The sequence below is a fragment of the Nuphar pumila genome, chromosome 7, assembly GCF_984573655.1.
Source record: "Nuphar pumila chromosome 7, dmNupPumi1.hap1.1, whole genome shotgun sequence".
In the NCBI taxonomy this organism is placed as follows: domain Eukaryota; kingdom Viridiplantae; phylum Streptophyta; class Magnoliopsida; order Nymphaeales; family Nymphaeaceae; genus Nuphar; species Nuphar pumila.
The window spans coordinates 22,375,267-22,390,523 of record NC_143255.1 but is presented as its reverse complement, the minus strand read 5'-3'; the positions used below and the strand labels follow the sequence as shown (position 1 = coordinate 22,390,523).

The 15,257-nt window shown below is 39.0% G+C and overlaps 1 protein-coding gene across 1 annotated transcript; it reads right to left on the bottom strand.

Moving 5' to 3' along the window:
- Positions 1-8,698: 8,698 nt before the first annotated feature.
- LOC149831500 (alpha-xylosidase 1-like) lies at positions 8,699-14,945 on the bottom strand. The gene is made up of 4 exons (XM_090013919.1): positions 14,730-14,945; positions 13,960-14,648; positions 11,832-12,774; positions 8,699-9,741 (listed from the first exon to the last, which is right to left on the bottom strand). Exons 1-4 carry the CDS (start codon positions 14,933-14,935, stop codon positions 8,781-8,783), a joined length of 2,799 nt encoding a protein of 932 aa, XP_089870045.1. The 5' UTR covers positions 14,936-14,945; the 3' UTR covers positions 8,699-8,780.
- Positions 14,946-15,257: the final 312 nt, after the last annotated feature.

Genomic DNA, 15,257 nt, shown 5'->3' with positions numbered 1-15,257 from the left:
CAAAAAAGTGTTGCATCAAAAAAATTAAATAACCTGTGATGCCCTTGTATCACTTACTCACCACGGGTATTTACCCGATTTGCATTGCTTTTGCCTTTGTATTTTTTTCCTGAGTACCAGATTTGGGTAAATTTAGTTGTAAGTAACACATACAGATGAATTTCATACTTTGTAACAGGCCTAATTGAGTCCATAAATTACGACTACAACCAAAAGAAACGCACGAAGCAAAATAATGACAATTAAGGAACTGTGCATGCAAAAGTTACCATAAAGCAAATACAGAAACAAGTAATTTATCTATGTTTTCTTTATTTAATTCATCCAAAGTCCTCGTGCGACTGGATCCTACCTCGAGAGGTTGCGTTGCTGTGAGCGCTTACGTGTGTAGGCGATGCGGGTCTCGGGGCACAAGCGGGATCCGTTACAGAATTTGCAGGAGACACTGTGTTAAAATAAAGTTTATTACCCGATGACAAGGGGGGTGATGCCCCCTATCGGAAATGAGCCCAGATATAGAGACGCATCCCTCTGTTGAAAGCAAGACAGGCAAGGGTGTTGCCCCTGCCGGTAGTAAGGTCAAGGCAGGGAGCAAAACCCCCTGTCAAAACATTCACATGAGGCAGGGGGTGGGACCCCCTGAAGAAAAGCATCGGGAGGTAGGGGCTAAGCCCCCTGTCAGGAATCAATGACGAGGCAGGGGGATCTCACCTCCTGTTGAGGCAAAATAGCAGAGCAAGGGGTTTCGCCTCTTGTCGGGAAAATAGAGAAGGGGTAGAGAGATTCTCCCCCCTGGCAATCATAATGAGGACAGAGGGGCGGAGCCCCACTACCAGAGAAGTCAAGAGGACAGGTGGCGAAGCCCCCTGTCGGCATTCGAAAGGATAGGGTCGAAGCCCCCTGTCCTGCCGAAGAAAATAAGAGGATAGGGGCAGAGCCCTCTGTTCTGCTGAAAAGATCAAGGGCAAGGGGAGGGCCTCACAAAGGCGATCAGGGCCTCTATCAGCCCCCGTCAACAACAAAGGGGTGGGGAGGGCCCGATAGAGGTTGTTGGGCCTGTGTTGGCCCTCCAACAACCATAGGGGGAAAGGGGAGGCTCCAACAAAGGTTGGCGGCTCTCTGTTGGACCTTTGGAGATCGTGATTTCAAGGGGAAACAACAAGGGGGAAAGGGGGAGGGTTACCTGCGGGAGGCACCGACGATCACCGCAGGTAAGGTCGGCGCGGGGAGAGCAGATTGGGGTCGTCGGCTCACCGAAAATTATAGAGGGGGAGCAACGAGAGAGAGAACGAGAGAGGAGGTCGGCCAATAATTCTGCAAATAATCTGAATTTTAGTGACATATAGTTTACTCTAGCTAATCCATCACAAATTTGCGACTGATTATTTTTGTCGCAAACTTCCATCGTTAATTAACGTTTTTCTTGTAGTGATTGATGCATGTGTTGTATACACACTTCTATGATGTAGGTATATTTGTGTGTTCTTTGCTTTACTAATGGTTTATACTTTAAACTTTGAAATGCCTAAAATTAAATTAATTTTTTTAGTGCTTAAATGCATAATTTGTTTTTTGCACTTAGAAATTTAACCATACCTTCATGTAATATTTTAGTTTATTGATTTTTCAATCCTGCAAAGATCACAACCTCAAATAACAAGTCATTTGATTCATTTTTTGAAAAAGATATGTTTCTTAATCAAATTTATTAGTTTTCATTATGTATTATTTATTAAATACTTGCAACATGATGCATTTGCTAAATTGTTGCAACAAGAATATGAATATGAATTATGAATTTTTATTGATGTATTATTTATTAAATACTTGTAACGCGGTGCATTTATTAAATGGTTACAACTTTTAATTGAAATATGAATTATGAATTTTACTTGATGTATTATTTATTAAATGAGTGCAACATGATGCATTTATTAAATGGTTGCAATGTGAAACTGGAATATGAATTATGAATTTTAATTTATGTATTATTTATTAAATACTTGCAATATAATGCATTTGTTAAATGGTTGCAACAAGAATATGAATCATGATTTTTTTTATGTATTATTTATTAAATCCTTGCAATAGGATCCATTTGTTAAATTATTACAATTTGTAACTAGAATATGAATAATATATTTTTCTTGATGTATTATTTATTAAATGCTTGCAACATGATGCATTTGTTAAATGGTTGCACTTGTATATATAATTTAATTTTAAGATTAATAGATGAACTTTAATATTATATACTCATGTTTTATTTTGTTAGTGATAACCTAAATCTTATATTTTGGTAAAATAAAAAATATGTAATTATATTTTTACTTTCCACTCAAATCTTAGGTCGCTTCCCTCTTCATTTTCACTTTGAATCCCGGTTTGCTTCCTATTCGATTTTTAGGTCGCTTTCAGTTTGTTTATCTTGTCGCTTTTGAGATGATTCTCGATTTTCTTGTAAGTTGTTCTGCACTTCTCGCTTCCTAAAATTTTAGAAGTGCCTCGCTTCCCTCTCCTGCATCTTGAATCACTCAATTTGACCTCATAGATGTGTTTAACATGGTTTGTTTGCTGAAGGATCACACTTAGGATAATTTTTTTTATGTGAAAATATGATTTTGTAAGTCATGAAAATTTTCAACCCATTGATCTTTGAAGCTCTTAGAAAACCAACTTACATGTTGCAAAAACATAATTCAAAACATGTTTTATGCTAAAACCTTATATTGATCACAAGTATATATAAAATAGTCCATTATTGGTGCAATCTAGTTGGAATCTCACAATTCAAGTGGTTTGAATAAATCTAACCTCGTAGATGCAGTCCGCATGGTCGATTCAGTGGGAAATGGCTCTCGGATCAAGATTTTTGAGTAAAAAAAATTCAATGCATTTACCCGTCATTTTTGCAAAGTCTAAAAAACCTGTACACAGGTTAAATTCCTGTGATTTAGATGTTGGTTCTCACTAAAAACAGCATGTATGTCACATTCATGGGTTCATTTAGACCAAAAGAACAAAAAAAAGAAGAGTTTGCTAAGTAGTTTGCACATACAAACAGTTGCAGCAAACTTTAATACATCGATCACATACAAAAGTTAGGTGTAATAAAAAGGAAAACAATGTGAAAAAGACTGTTTTCTACAAGATTGCATGTAGGGCTGGGAAACTAGATGAGCTGCTTGTGGCTTAGCTCATAAAGAACTTCTTCGAACTTGTGCAACAGGCTCAGCATGCTCGAGCATGAACAACCAACATTTGACTTGGCTCAGCTGGTATAAGCTCGTTAATTAATCGTAACTATATTTTACATTTATTTTATATCACAGAGTGAAGATGATTGAAGGGTTTGACTGTTGCAAGAGATAAGTTTAGAGTTCAAATCCTATTGCTTACAAGTTTGAAACAATTATTTAAATGAAACACTTTGAGCTTGGCTAAGAATATAGGTTTCAAATTCTATTATTTTCAACGAGCTAGATCGTGCTCAGCTGGTTTAGCTTGGGCTTTTCATGACCTTGATAGAGTTGGAGTGAGACTAAGATAGAGAGCAGTATCTGGCATCGGCTTTGCTTAGGTAGACTCGCCCTGTAGGTGAGTACAATGGATATCTCCAAGTCCAAGTTACCAATAAACGAATCCCAAAGGCATTTCCTTCCACCGAGGTGGTATCCCATGTGATAAGGGAGGTCCTGTGTCAAGCTGAAGGCCTAGGATCGAATCCCTCAGCAACATGAGGCAGTTGTTGTTCTGGTAGAGCCCCCGCCTAACCTCAGCTTGCCTTTCAAAAAAAAGATGGTGGTGTCTTCTCACAGGAGACAGCTCACTCGAAGTTGCGGGAACGCCCATTCAAGTTCTCTCTCTCTCTCTATCTATTTGTCCATCAAGCGTGAAAGCTTTGTATGATTCTGGGGCCGGTGAGGGCTCCACCATAGCATGCATGATGGAAGAAAGTGTTAAGGGCGTCTCAACTCAAGAGCACTTGGGAAAGGAATTATTAGGATTTAGGGGTTTGGTTGACTCGATCCTGTTCGCTTTTACAATGCTTTTAATGAGATATCATCAATCTCCACCAGTTAATTGGGCTGAAACATGATTTTAAGTGTGTGGGTTGGCCTTGAGCAATGATGTTAAAATCGGTTCACTGAGGGCTTGTTTGGTGGCTCATCCAAGATTGGACAGAATGGCTCAACATAACAGACAGAAAGCATCCGTTCTATAACAATTCATCATTAGTTTCGACAGGATAAGAAGAATTGTGTTTCTTGTATTCAGTGTTTGGTTTTTATGTTGTGTAGACAACTTGAACATATATGGATGATAATGGGTCGGATAACTTCGTTTTGGATCATACGACTAAATCCGCCCAAGCATATTATTATGGATTTTAACTTTAGATATGGATCTTTGATTGGATCTAAAAATTAAAAAATATTTAAAATTAGGTAATTTAAGAAAAAATAAGAATTGATATTTTATTAATATATAAATACATTAATCAATGTCATATTGGATCTGATTATAAAAGTTTATAAAAACATTATAGATTTTAGCCCTAAATATGAATCTCAAACTAGATCCAAGTACGAAAAATTGTTTAAAATTTGAGTAATTTAAGAAAAATAATAATTTGTATTTTTACGTATAAATAAAAAAACCATAAATAAATCATAAAAGCCTAAAATGTAAGAAAATAAATCATAAATAAACCAAATAAAAATATAAAAAAAAATCAAAGCTCTAATCAAACAAAATCAAAGAAAAAACCCTAATCAATAAAAAATAAAAAAACCCTCATCATTGAAAATCAAAGAAAAACCCTAATTATTTAAAACAAAGCCTTAAAAGATCAAAGAAAAAATCAAAGTCCTAATAAAAGAAAATGAAAGAAAAAAATAAAAAAAATTGCCGAAAAAAAACTAATCAATGACAATAAAAAAGACCCCCTAATCAATAAAAATCAAAGAAAAAAACCTTAATAAGTTAAAATGAAAGAAAAAAACCATAAGATGATTATAGAAAAATTTAAAACATTAAAACCCTAATCAATGAAAATCAAAGAAAAAATCAAATCCCTAATCAAAGAAATAAAAAAAAAATCAAAGAAAAAAACCGTAACCAAATGACATTAAAAGAAAAACTCTTTAATCAATAAAAAAAAACTACTCAATAAAAATCAAAGAAAAAAAACCCTAATTATTTAAAAAAATCCAAAGAAGATCAAAGAAAAATCAAAGCCCCAATCAAAGAAAATCGAATAAAAAAGCTTAGTCAATTACAGTTAAAGAAAAGCCCTTTAACCAATAAAAATCAAAGAAAAAATAAAAAAAGTCAAAGAAAAGAGCCTTAAAAAGAAGAAGATAAGAACAAAGAACGAAGAATGAAGAAGAAGAAGAAGAGAAAGAGAGAGAGAGAGAGAGAGGAACAAAAAAGGAGAAGAAAGAAGAAAAGGGAGAGAGAGAGAGAGGAACAAAGAAGGAGAAGAAAGAAGAAAAGGGTGTGAGAGAGAGAGAGGGAAGAATGAGAGGGTCGAGGAGACCCCCTTCACCCAATTTTTTTTAATGTATATTCCTCTCGTCTTGTTCTCAACGTAACGGGGGGTTGGAACGATGAAACACCATTCTAGAGATGTGGCAGATGCATGTTTTGCGCATCCATCGTATCTCTTGTTTGGTGTTCCCAACATGATTTATGGTTGTGACATCCCAAATCACGTTGGGAATGAACAACCAAACAAGCCCTAAGGTAGCATTTGATTGTTCAAACGACAACATCTACGGGTTGCTGTTGTCTATGCCCTCCATATTTGACAAAAAGAGTGGATGCATGGGACACCTAAAACATGTTCCCGGTGTCTCATATGTCCAGAAAGATTTTAGGTGTCCCATGGTGTTCCACCCCTCCTATGGCAGTGGTGTCCTGGACACGTGAAATCAAAACAAAAAAATATTGAAAAAAAGTGGAACACTTTTGAGAAAAACTTGACTTATTTAGAACACCTTTATGCTCGCAATCAAACACTCTCTAAGGGTGCATTTGAATGGCAAGACAAACTCATTTGTTGGGTCGAGTGCATCCCTTGACATTGTTGGACCACATGTCCCGCATCAAATGAGGAACATGGAAAGTCTTGCCAAAGCGGGATGCACATGCATGTCATAAAATTGGGGTGCATCAATTGGGTTTTGGACACTGTCAGCTAGAACAATGATGTCCTCGCTGGTAGTGTCTAGGGTGTCAAATGCCCCTAAGCGAATCGATTTTTAAGATATGCAATCTTTCAGTAAATTTTTGAATAAAAATAAGAGGTATTTTTACATAATTTTATCATATTGACCTGAAATACAAAATAAAGGGTTTTTTTAGAGCCAATTATACTTAGGACGCATATATCCTTAGAGATATATGCTCAAAACATTCAGAGAGACATATCACATTGGCAAAATGAAAGAATTTCACAGAGATAATCTGCTTCATTTCATCAAGACAAAGAAAATGACATACTCACTTTTTTTCACGAAAAATGTGAGTGAAATCACAAAAATATGCAGCCCATACACAAAAATATCTTATGGACCCCACATAAATATCTCACAAAAATATCTTGTGGGCTTCACATAAATATGAAAATATCTAGGTGGGCCCCATATCGAACACATCCGTCCTTATCCAAAAAAAGGTATGAAGAAATTAAAAAGAAGGGGCATGATTATCCCTTGAGTGAGGCCAACACCCAAATCTATTTGCACGGAGGTCATGACATCTGCTAATGTGTGATGTGAACCTGCAATCAGAAAACGTGGGAAGGTAAGACATATTTGTGAATGTCAAACACACATTTGCGAACGTATGTCTAGACTTTATGTGAGTTTTTAGTTAAAAGATATTCACATGATTTTTATACGAAGGTCGTAACGTCTACAAATATGTGACGTGAACTTGTTGATCTCGAATCAGAAGACATGTAAAGGTTTGGACATTCGTGATAGATATTTGTGAAGGTCGGTCATATATTTGTAGACGTACGTCTTGACTTTAAGAGAGTTTTTAGTTAAAGGAGGTTTGCATGGCATTTGTGTGAATGTCAGGACTTTTACAAATGTATGAAGCGGACTTGTCCAACATGAACTTTTAAATTCTAAAAAGTTCTCATCGAGCTTGCGAATATCAAAAGATCCACACATTTCAGATTCAAATATCCTGTGTTGGTGTTCAAGTTAGCTATGTTCGCAAATACTATATGCAAATTTTATCAGGTCAGCAAAATGATTACGTGAATCTCTATTTTATTTAGATGTTGCAACCTTCAGACAACGTACGTATCTATCGAGCTAACATCAACAAGTACACTTTTGTGGAGGATAAAAATGTCTTAAAATATTTGAAAATCAAAATTTTGGATATGGGGAGGATTTCATCATATTGTGAGGCATTTTCAAAATCACACCATTTTACAAAGACAATACAGTCATTTTTCAGAATTATATTGCATGCAGTTTAGTGAGGCTGAAAATTGTTCACGTGGATTGTATCTGGAAGGATAAACCTCCTGACTGTTTTCTCAACATCAATTGTTTGCATCATTGACGTTGCATGTAATTGGTAGGGGTCTGCCTAACCCTAGCTTGCCAATAAAAAAATACATTGAAGATATATTTTATACCATGCAGTGTAAGTGGTTGAAGTATTTGACTTTGAAGCAATAAGTTTAGAATTTTACTCATATTGCTTACAGCTTTGAAACAATGTAGTTATTTGGCAAATGAGCCAACTTGAGCTTGACTCTGTTTAGAGTCCAATTTCTATTGTTTTTAATTGTAAAAAAATGTATACTTTTTTTAAGGAGCCAGCTGGAGCTCAGCCCATGTAACTCGGCCTTGCCATGAGCTCAAGTTCAGCTTGGCTCATTGTAGGAATGAGCTGAGCTTGAACACCCTCTGTTCATTTCATTCGGCTACCAGCCCTACATGCGTTAGGTTTTATCAGGTTAGCCGATGCCAAGACATCGATCACCTTTATTTTAATCCTAATACTTTGAAAAGTAAAAATAAAATCTAGTTTACTTCATTCAGAAACCTTGATTTCCTAATTTCTTTACTAATCCAGCCACTTTCCATCTCTACATGACTTCACAAGCCAAAATAAACCCCAAAACCTAGAATTTTTTTTATTATACTAATTACAACCATGTTGACAAAGGTTTAATACGGCAAATAACATCCGCCCTAAAGTGTAGGACAGTACAATGAGCTGGGCAATTTGCAAGAAGCCCAAAACTGGCTTGATGCTTTTTCACTCAACGAGCCAAGCTCAAGTCTAGTTTTGATGCCTGTTTAGTCTCGATCATTAGCTTAAGCTCAGTACAAACATTTTGAAGGATATATACTACAAAATCAGAACTAGTCTCTACCTGACCTGAGACAAGTTCAAACCTGGTTTAGACTGCACAAAAGTGAGCTTGAACAGCCCAGGCCTCGAATGGACTATGCTCATGTGCAGCTCTAGTCAAGGGCCTATGCACCACTGTTGTTAAAATTACTCCACCAACTGAATTTACGTGGAGTTTTTCTTTGCGGTTTTTTTGCACAGATTTTTTTTTCATAGCTAGACAAACACACCCTTATGGTGGGAATTTTCCATTTCAGTTGGCAGTATGCAGACTAGAATCTTTAGGCAAGCGTAGTGCTAAAGCAAGTGAAACAAAAGTGCAACTTCCTACCATTTAATTGAGCAATTACATCTTTATTTAAATCAAGAAGAGGGAAGAAGGCAAACTCTTAGGGCCTAGCACCAATATCAACCTCCCATGATATAGAGAACTTCTTTCCCAAAGGCAAAGCCAGTCCCCCAACCTGTACCATCATGCTGTCCTTCTTGCCCAGAGTGCCCTCTCTTTCTCCTTGAGTCGTCCCCATATGTTCGATCAGGATCTCACTGAAGGAGAACTCATTCTTGGAAGCCAAAGACAGGGGCTCCCCATCAACCTCTACCTCAAGCCCATGACCACCGCCAGCCACACCGAGAACTACCACCTTCTCAATCAGTAGACCCAGTCCCACTGCAAACTCCCCTTGGTCAACCTTTGACCAGACCATCACCTTACCCTTGCCCACACTAGCATGCAAGTCCACATAGGTAGACTTGCCACTCCCCAACTTCATCTCTGGATCCTCATCATCATCTATAAAAACCTTGCCGGTGGCGTCACCGTCTTCGGTGCCGGAAGGAAAGGAGACGACAAGAGTGAAGGGTGTCGTCCTAGAATCCTTGGAATGGAGCCCTCCGCGCTGCATGGGAAGGATGGTGTTCTGGTAGAGGTGGACATTGACAACATTCAAGGGGGCATCAAGTGTGAAGTAGTTTCCTTGGGAAACAATTGCCTTGGTGAGGTCAAAGAGGCTGTACCATGTGCCCGGAGGGAAGAGGGCGTTGACCGTGGTGGCATTGGGCTCGAGGACAGGTGAGACCAACACACTGCTTCCAAGCAAGAACTGGGTGCTGAGTCCATATGACTCAACAAAATTGGGGAACGAAAAGAACACGGGGCGTGCTATAGGTGCACCAGTAGTGTGTGCCTCGTAGTTTAGAGTGTAGAAGTAAGGGAGCAATTTGTAGCGCAAGCCCAGAGCGTTGCGAGCCGATTCAGCAACCGAGGCCCATTGATAAAGCTCCTGGCGAGGTGAGGCCAAGTTGGCATGGTCCCTAGAGAAGGGGTAGAAAGCACCAAGCTCGATCCACCTGGTTGAAAAGAGTGTTTCTCATATCAATTATTGAATGAGGAGAATTGTAAATAATTAAAGTCAAATACAGATACATGTATTCTATTACTTTAGTACCATACAAGCCAAGCACTTGATCCAACAGTCTTTAGTAGTGATTCTCATCAGCCATTAGAACATTGCAATCTTAAAAGAAAATAACAGTCTACTTGATTTATAATACTCCACATGCAATACTCCCTAACATGGAATGTGAATTAAACAAAAAGAAGAAAATTCGGGCATGAATGGTGGAGGAGAATTTATTATGCTGGTTACCTTCCGGAAACTAGGAGAAGTAGATGTCTACCAAATCTTCTGATAAAGTAATTAAAAAACATACGTGGAGAGACAGAAGAAAGTTCATATAAAAGAAGAGTAGCCATTAAGAGAGAGAAAGTCATATAAAAGTCTAAAAAGGATGTGTAAAACAGACAAGACGGTTGTCAATCTTCTGATAAAGTAATTAAAAAACATACGTGGAGAGACAGAAGAAAGTTAATATAAAAGAAGAGTAGCCATTAAGAGAGAGAAAGTCATATAAAAGTCTAAAAAGGATGTGTAAAACAGACAAGACGGTTGTCAATTGTCAATGTATAAAATAAAGAAAGTGGTGTTCACAAGGGGATGAGCTAGTCCAGTCTAATCAATGAACCTAATAAAAGGCTTATGATATGGGAACCACTCCAGTTTTCTGAAGCATACAGTTTTGGGCACGTTTGAAAAAGAGAAAAACTCACGTAGGAAAAGAAAGTTTTGCCAATGTGAGTTTTTGATATGAGAAGTTTTTTTTGCTTATTTGTAAAGTATGAGAAAAAAAAATAAGAGAGGAGGAGGAGGGTGTGGTGGTGATAGTGGGTGTTGGTGGTGATGGTGAGATGGTGGGTGGTGATGGTGGTGGTGAGATGTGGTAAGATGAAGGGGAATGTAAAATTAATTTTTTTCTTTTGTAGAAAACATTCCTCCACAATCCACATGGAAGAGTGTTTTCTATAAAAAAAAGTATACTTTTTTTAGAAAAACTCTCAGTAGAAAAGTTTCTCTCATTTGGAAAGGTCAGAAAATCTGTACTAATTTTCTATTTTGCATCTCTTTCTTATCTTTCTGGCTTTCAAACCTGCCCTTAGTTTGAAACTTTGCCATCAGTGGAGAAAAACTTGAGAAAGACCAACACCTTTTACTGTTTAATTTTTTGACTGGTGTATTTTGGATTTTTGGATTATCGGTCTTAATTAAGCAACGTCACTGACATGAGTTTCTTACAATTTGTTGACGCGTTTGCATCAAGCCCACCATCTAAGGCGACGGTTTTCAAAATAATGTCATGATTTCTAATTTTCTACTGAAGAGCTAGCCTACCCCACCAAGCTGCACGGTTTTATGATATTCTCCATAAGAATTTACAAATCATTCCCAGACAACACGCCAGTCATGGACTTTTTCTGCAAAATATGCTTCTGACACAAAAGGTGGACCCTTTAGACCCACCTACAACCAAGCCAAGCTAAGTTCCATAAAGACTCAACCAAATTGGCTGGCCTAGTACAATGGATAACCAAGACTCTTGCAGCTAATAATGAAGTCTCTTTCAACCAAGATTTGCTAGAACCAACTTGACCAAGCAAGTAGGTATGATGATTTGGCCTGGTGCTGAAGTTTCCAGCTGCTCGAATAAAATTCTGAGCCTTGTAAAAGTCAATACTCTAGTGAAGAACCAGGAGTATGTGTAATTATTAACCAGCTCGACTGGGTCCACTGATTATGAAAATGGATCCCATTGAACACGGTCCTTTCAATGTACTCAAAATACAAACAAATGTATAAAGCTTTTTTTTTTTTTTTTAAAAAGGCAAGTTGGGGTTAGGCAGACCCCTACCAGATATCTCTTAAGCCCCATGTAGCATGTGGCAGTGGGATTCGAACCTGGGCCTTCAGCTTGGCACAGGACCCTGCTTACCACATGGGATACCACCTCGGTGGTACAAATGTATAAATCTACACAAACACAGACACATGAATGTACACACAAGAACACAGAGACAGAAAGTCAATTTAGAGTCCAAATAATACCTATTGCATAACTCCTCAGTTGGGGCAGGGTAGAAACCGCAAATATCTGATCCAACCATCGGCATCCCGAAAAGTCCGAAATTGAGAATGGTAGAAATGGAGTACCTGAGATTATCCCAGTCTCCCTTATTATCCCCTGTCCAATGGGCCGCATGCGCGCCCGACCCAACAAAAGTTGACCGGGTGAGTACAAAAGGCCGCTTGCCGCCCGTTGACTTCAGCAATGCCTTGTTTGTGGCAATGGCCTGGGAGAAGCCATACAAGCTATGTGCATTGTACTCTAAGACACCGTTGTAGTGAGTCGCACTAGTAGCAATTGTCTTGAACCCTATGGGTGCACTCATGCCAGATGCATTTATTTTGTAGGGTGGGTTGTCCCACTTTGACTGGGTGAGGTTGGTGCAGTCCAAGCAACAAATCCATGGGTAGCTATTTGGATTTGGGCAAGGGTGGTCTTTGGGCATTGTACATTTCCCAGTGCAGAAATTAGATGGCTCATTCATGTCGATCCACAGGCCATCCACAGGGAGCAATTTCCTAAAGGTGGAGATCTCACTGGACCACCAATCTACAGTCTTTGGATTAAGGAAATCAGGGAAATAAACCATACCCGGCCAAACTTGGGCCAAGTAGGGCTGACCATCGAGCTTAATAAAGACATCATCAGCCATACCACGAAGGTAAGTTTTGTAGGTTTGGTTAACGTTGATGCCTGGGTCAATAAGGACCACATACTTGAGGCCAAGGCTGTGTAGTTTGGTAAGAAAGGCATCCATCTTTTGGGGAGGGAAGTTGATGGGATCAAGAGTGAAATCTTTTGCAGCATCCATGTGATCATCATCTGTCCACATGACGTCCAGAGGGATTCTAGCATTGATGTACCCTTCAACCACGCCTTCTACCACCGAGACATTACGGTATCCCCATCTACATTGGTGGAATCCTGTAATGATCAATGTATAAATCACATAATAAGATAAAATAAATAAATAAAGGATTCAAACCAGTAGAGTTCTTTATTGTTTATCAAAAGGTAAAAAGATTTCAAGTGGCTAAAACACTGTAAAAAGAGAAACATACCGCACATTTAGTATAAAGTAAGAAAAGGCTTTACTTGTTTAGGATCTGAAAAGTGGGGCAGTACCAACCAAAAGGTACAGTAATGTGGTAATAAAAAAGTAGCCTTGCATATAGGTATTTACCAGTGGAAGAACAAGTCATGAAATAAGATGCGCAGTAACATAACACTGTATTGATCCAACCTCGAGTAAGAACTAAGAACATGGCATCCTCCTCAAACACCATACCACCAGTGCTAGAGCAAGATATAGCACCACAAATCACCTGGTTCATAACAAGAAGAGGCTCCTTTATCCGATTATCTCCCTCTCAGGCAGGGCTGAGAGAGGTTCTTCAATTATTTTGAAACATGGTACATGATTTGTGTACTGTGTACTACCCAAGGATGGGTCTTGGACTCTTGGCTCTCGTTAATGAAAAGAACGAAAAGAACCCAGCACCCTTTATACCTTTTTTCACAAGCGTGCAATAAATGCAGCAGGCATTCATGTTGGCTCTGTCCTCTTAAATAAAGAGAAAGACTAGGTTGGTGAGGACTGAGGACCGAGGCACACCATCTCTACAGACTGCACTCCCTACAGAGTTCAAGGAACTCTAAGTTCCCTGTCTAACAATATCAATTTCATAAGGGATGCTCAGCGAGGGATGGCAGTGGACAGGGGGACAACGGGCCCCGCCTCACCCCGTTTGGACCGGGGGTGAAGGGCATGAAACAGGGATGGAGGCGGGGATGAAGGTTAAAATCTATACCCATGGTTCGGATTTTGAGACGGGCGGGGGTGGAGACCTTGTCCCCCGCCCCTGCCCCGGTCCAGTGCCATCCCTATGCTCAGCGATGGAAGAAAATACAGATTCAAATATTAAACATAAAAGGATAAATTTGGTGTCACCCACAAATTTCCTGGATTTTGCAAGCATCCATGGGAAAATGCATCAAGAGTTCCACAAATAACTCCTAGATTTTTGGCAATCGCACCAACAATGGAAATCTCTGTTTCTTTTTTCCTTTTTTTTCTAGGGAAGAAGAAGAACCTCATTTACTGCTTACCAAGAGCCCAGTAAGGCATAGGAGCAGGGCGTCCAACAAAAGAGGTATACTGATCCATGAGCCCCAGAGGTGTTGGGCCAGCAAAGAAGTAGAAATCAAACACCCCACCAATAACCTTATACGTCAAAGATGAACCTCCATAGAAGATATCCATTCCATTGCTGTTCATCAACAGGACTCCATGAAAAGACACCTCCTCTCCATTGTTCCTGAGCTCCACGTAGTATGGATGATCCCCGTACAAATCTGTATTAAGGTTGATAGCAGAGATGTCCGTCGTGTACAGAGTGTAGGGATCATTGGGCTGAATACGAATTCCCTTTCCCTGCGTGTTCTCTCCCAGTCCATACAAGGCAGAATCCTGAGGCAGCCTCGTCGAGATCTCAAGATACTGGTCCTTGAACACCATGTTGCCATAAGGGCTGTTTTTATCTGCAGTGGAATTGAAAAGAACCTCCCCATTTGATCTTCTTCTCACAGAGAAACCAAATGGGTCGGTGGTGAAACCGAATATCAGTTCATATTTCCCATACTCAGAGGACTTGAGAAAGAAATCTCCCCCTTTGAGTTTCCTGGTGGATGAAAGGGGGGAAGGAGGAGCAGCTCGAGGAAGAAGGTTGTAGGGCACCTCCCATCTTTGGCTTTCTGCGTCTGTTATATGTACCCTTAGTCTGTCCTCAGTCTCATGCCTGTATGTGATATACAAAACCACGTTAAGATATAAAAAAAAATGCAGAGAGAGAGAGAGAGAGAGAGAGAGAGAGAGTCACTTGACATAAAGCTGCAACTTGGGAATGTCTGGACCATAAATATTGGCTTTCTTCTTGACCTCTAGGAGACCTATGAGGCCCCCATCGGCTGATTGTTCAAGGGAGGCAAGGCGATAGCCATATCCGATTTTGGAACTAGAACCGAGGACAGAGAGAGACAGGAGTGAAGAAAAGAAGAGTATAAGCAGAGAAGGAAGAGTAGACATGGCTGTGTTGAAAAGTGAAATGGAAGGCAACTAGGCAGGAAATTTATAGAAATCTAAATGCAATCTTTTTTTTATTCAAAAGCTAGAATATGTGGTCAAAAAACCCGTGGACTTTATTTCGGTTTTCGGGATATAAAGATCAACTCATGAACTCCACTCCACAACGGATAGTCATCATATTCTTTTCCTGTTTGGTATTTTTTTCTTCTCATCCGTAGTTTTTTGCAAGATATTGGGCTACCTTCATTATTTTAATTATATTATTTAAGATGAGGGCCATTTTTCAGCAAAATATCTCTCGATTTATTGATTATGAATTTGT

Bases quoted from the DNA above. Each gene is read 5' to 3' on its own strand.
- LOC149831500 (XM_090013919.1), bottom strand. From the start codon at position 14,935: ATGTCTACTCTTCCTTCTCTGCTTATACTCTTCTTTTCTTCACTCCTG. The intron at 12,775-13,959 runs GTAAGCAGTAAA...TGATCATTACAG, and splicing joins TATGCCTTACTGGGCTCTTG to GATTCCACCAATGTAGATGG. The intron at 9,742-11,831 runs GTATTATTTGGA...CTTTTCAACCAG, and splicing joins ACTGAGGAGTTATGCAATAG to GTGGATCGAGCTTGGTGCTT.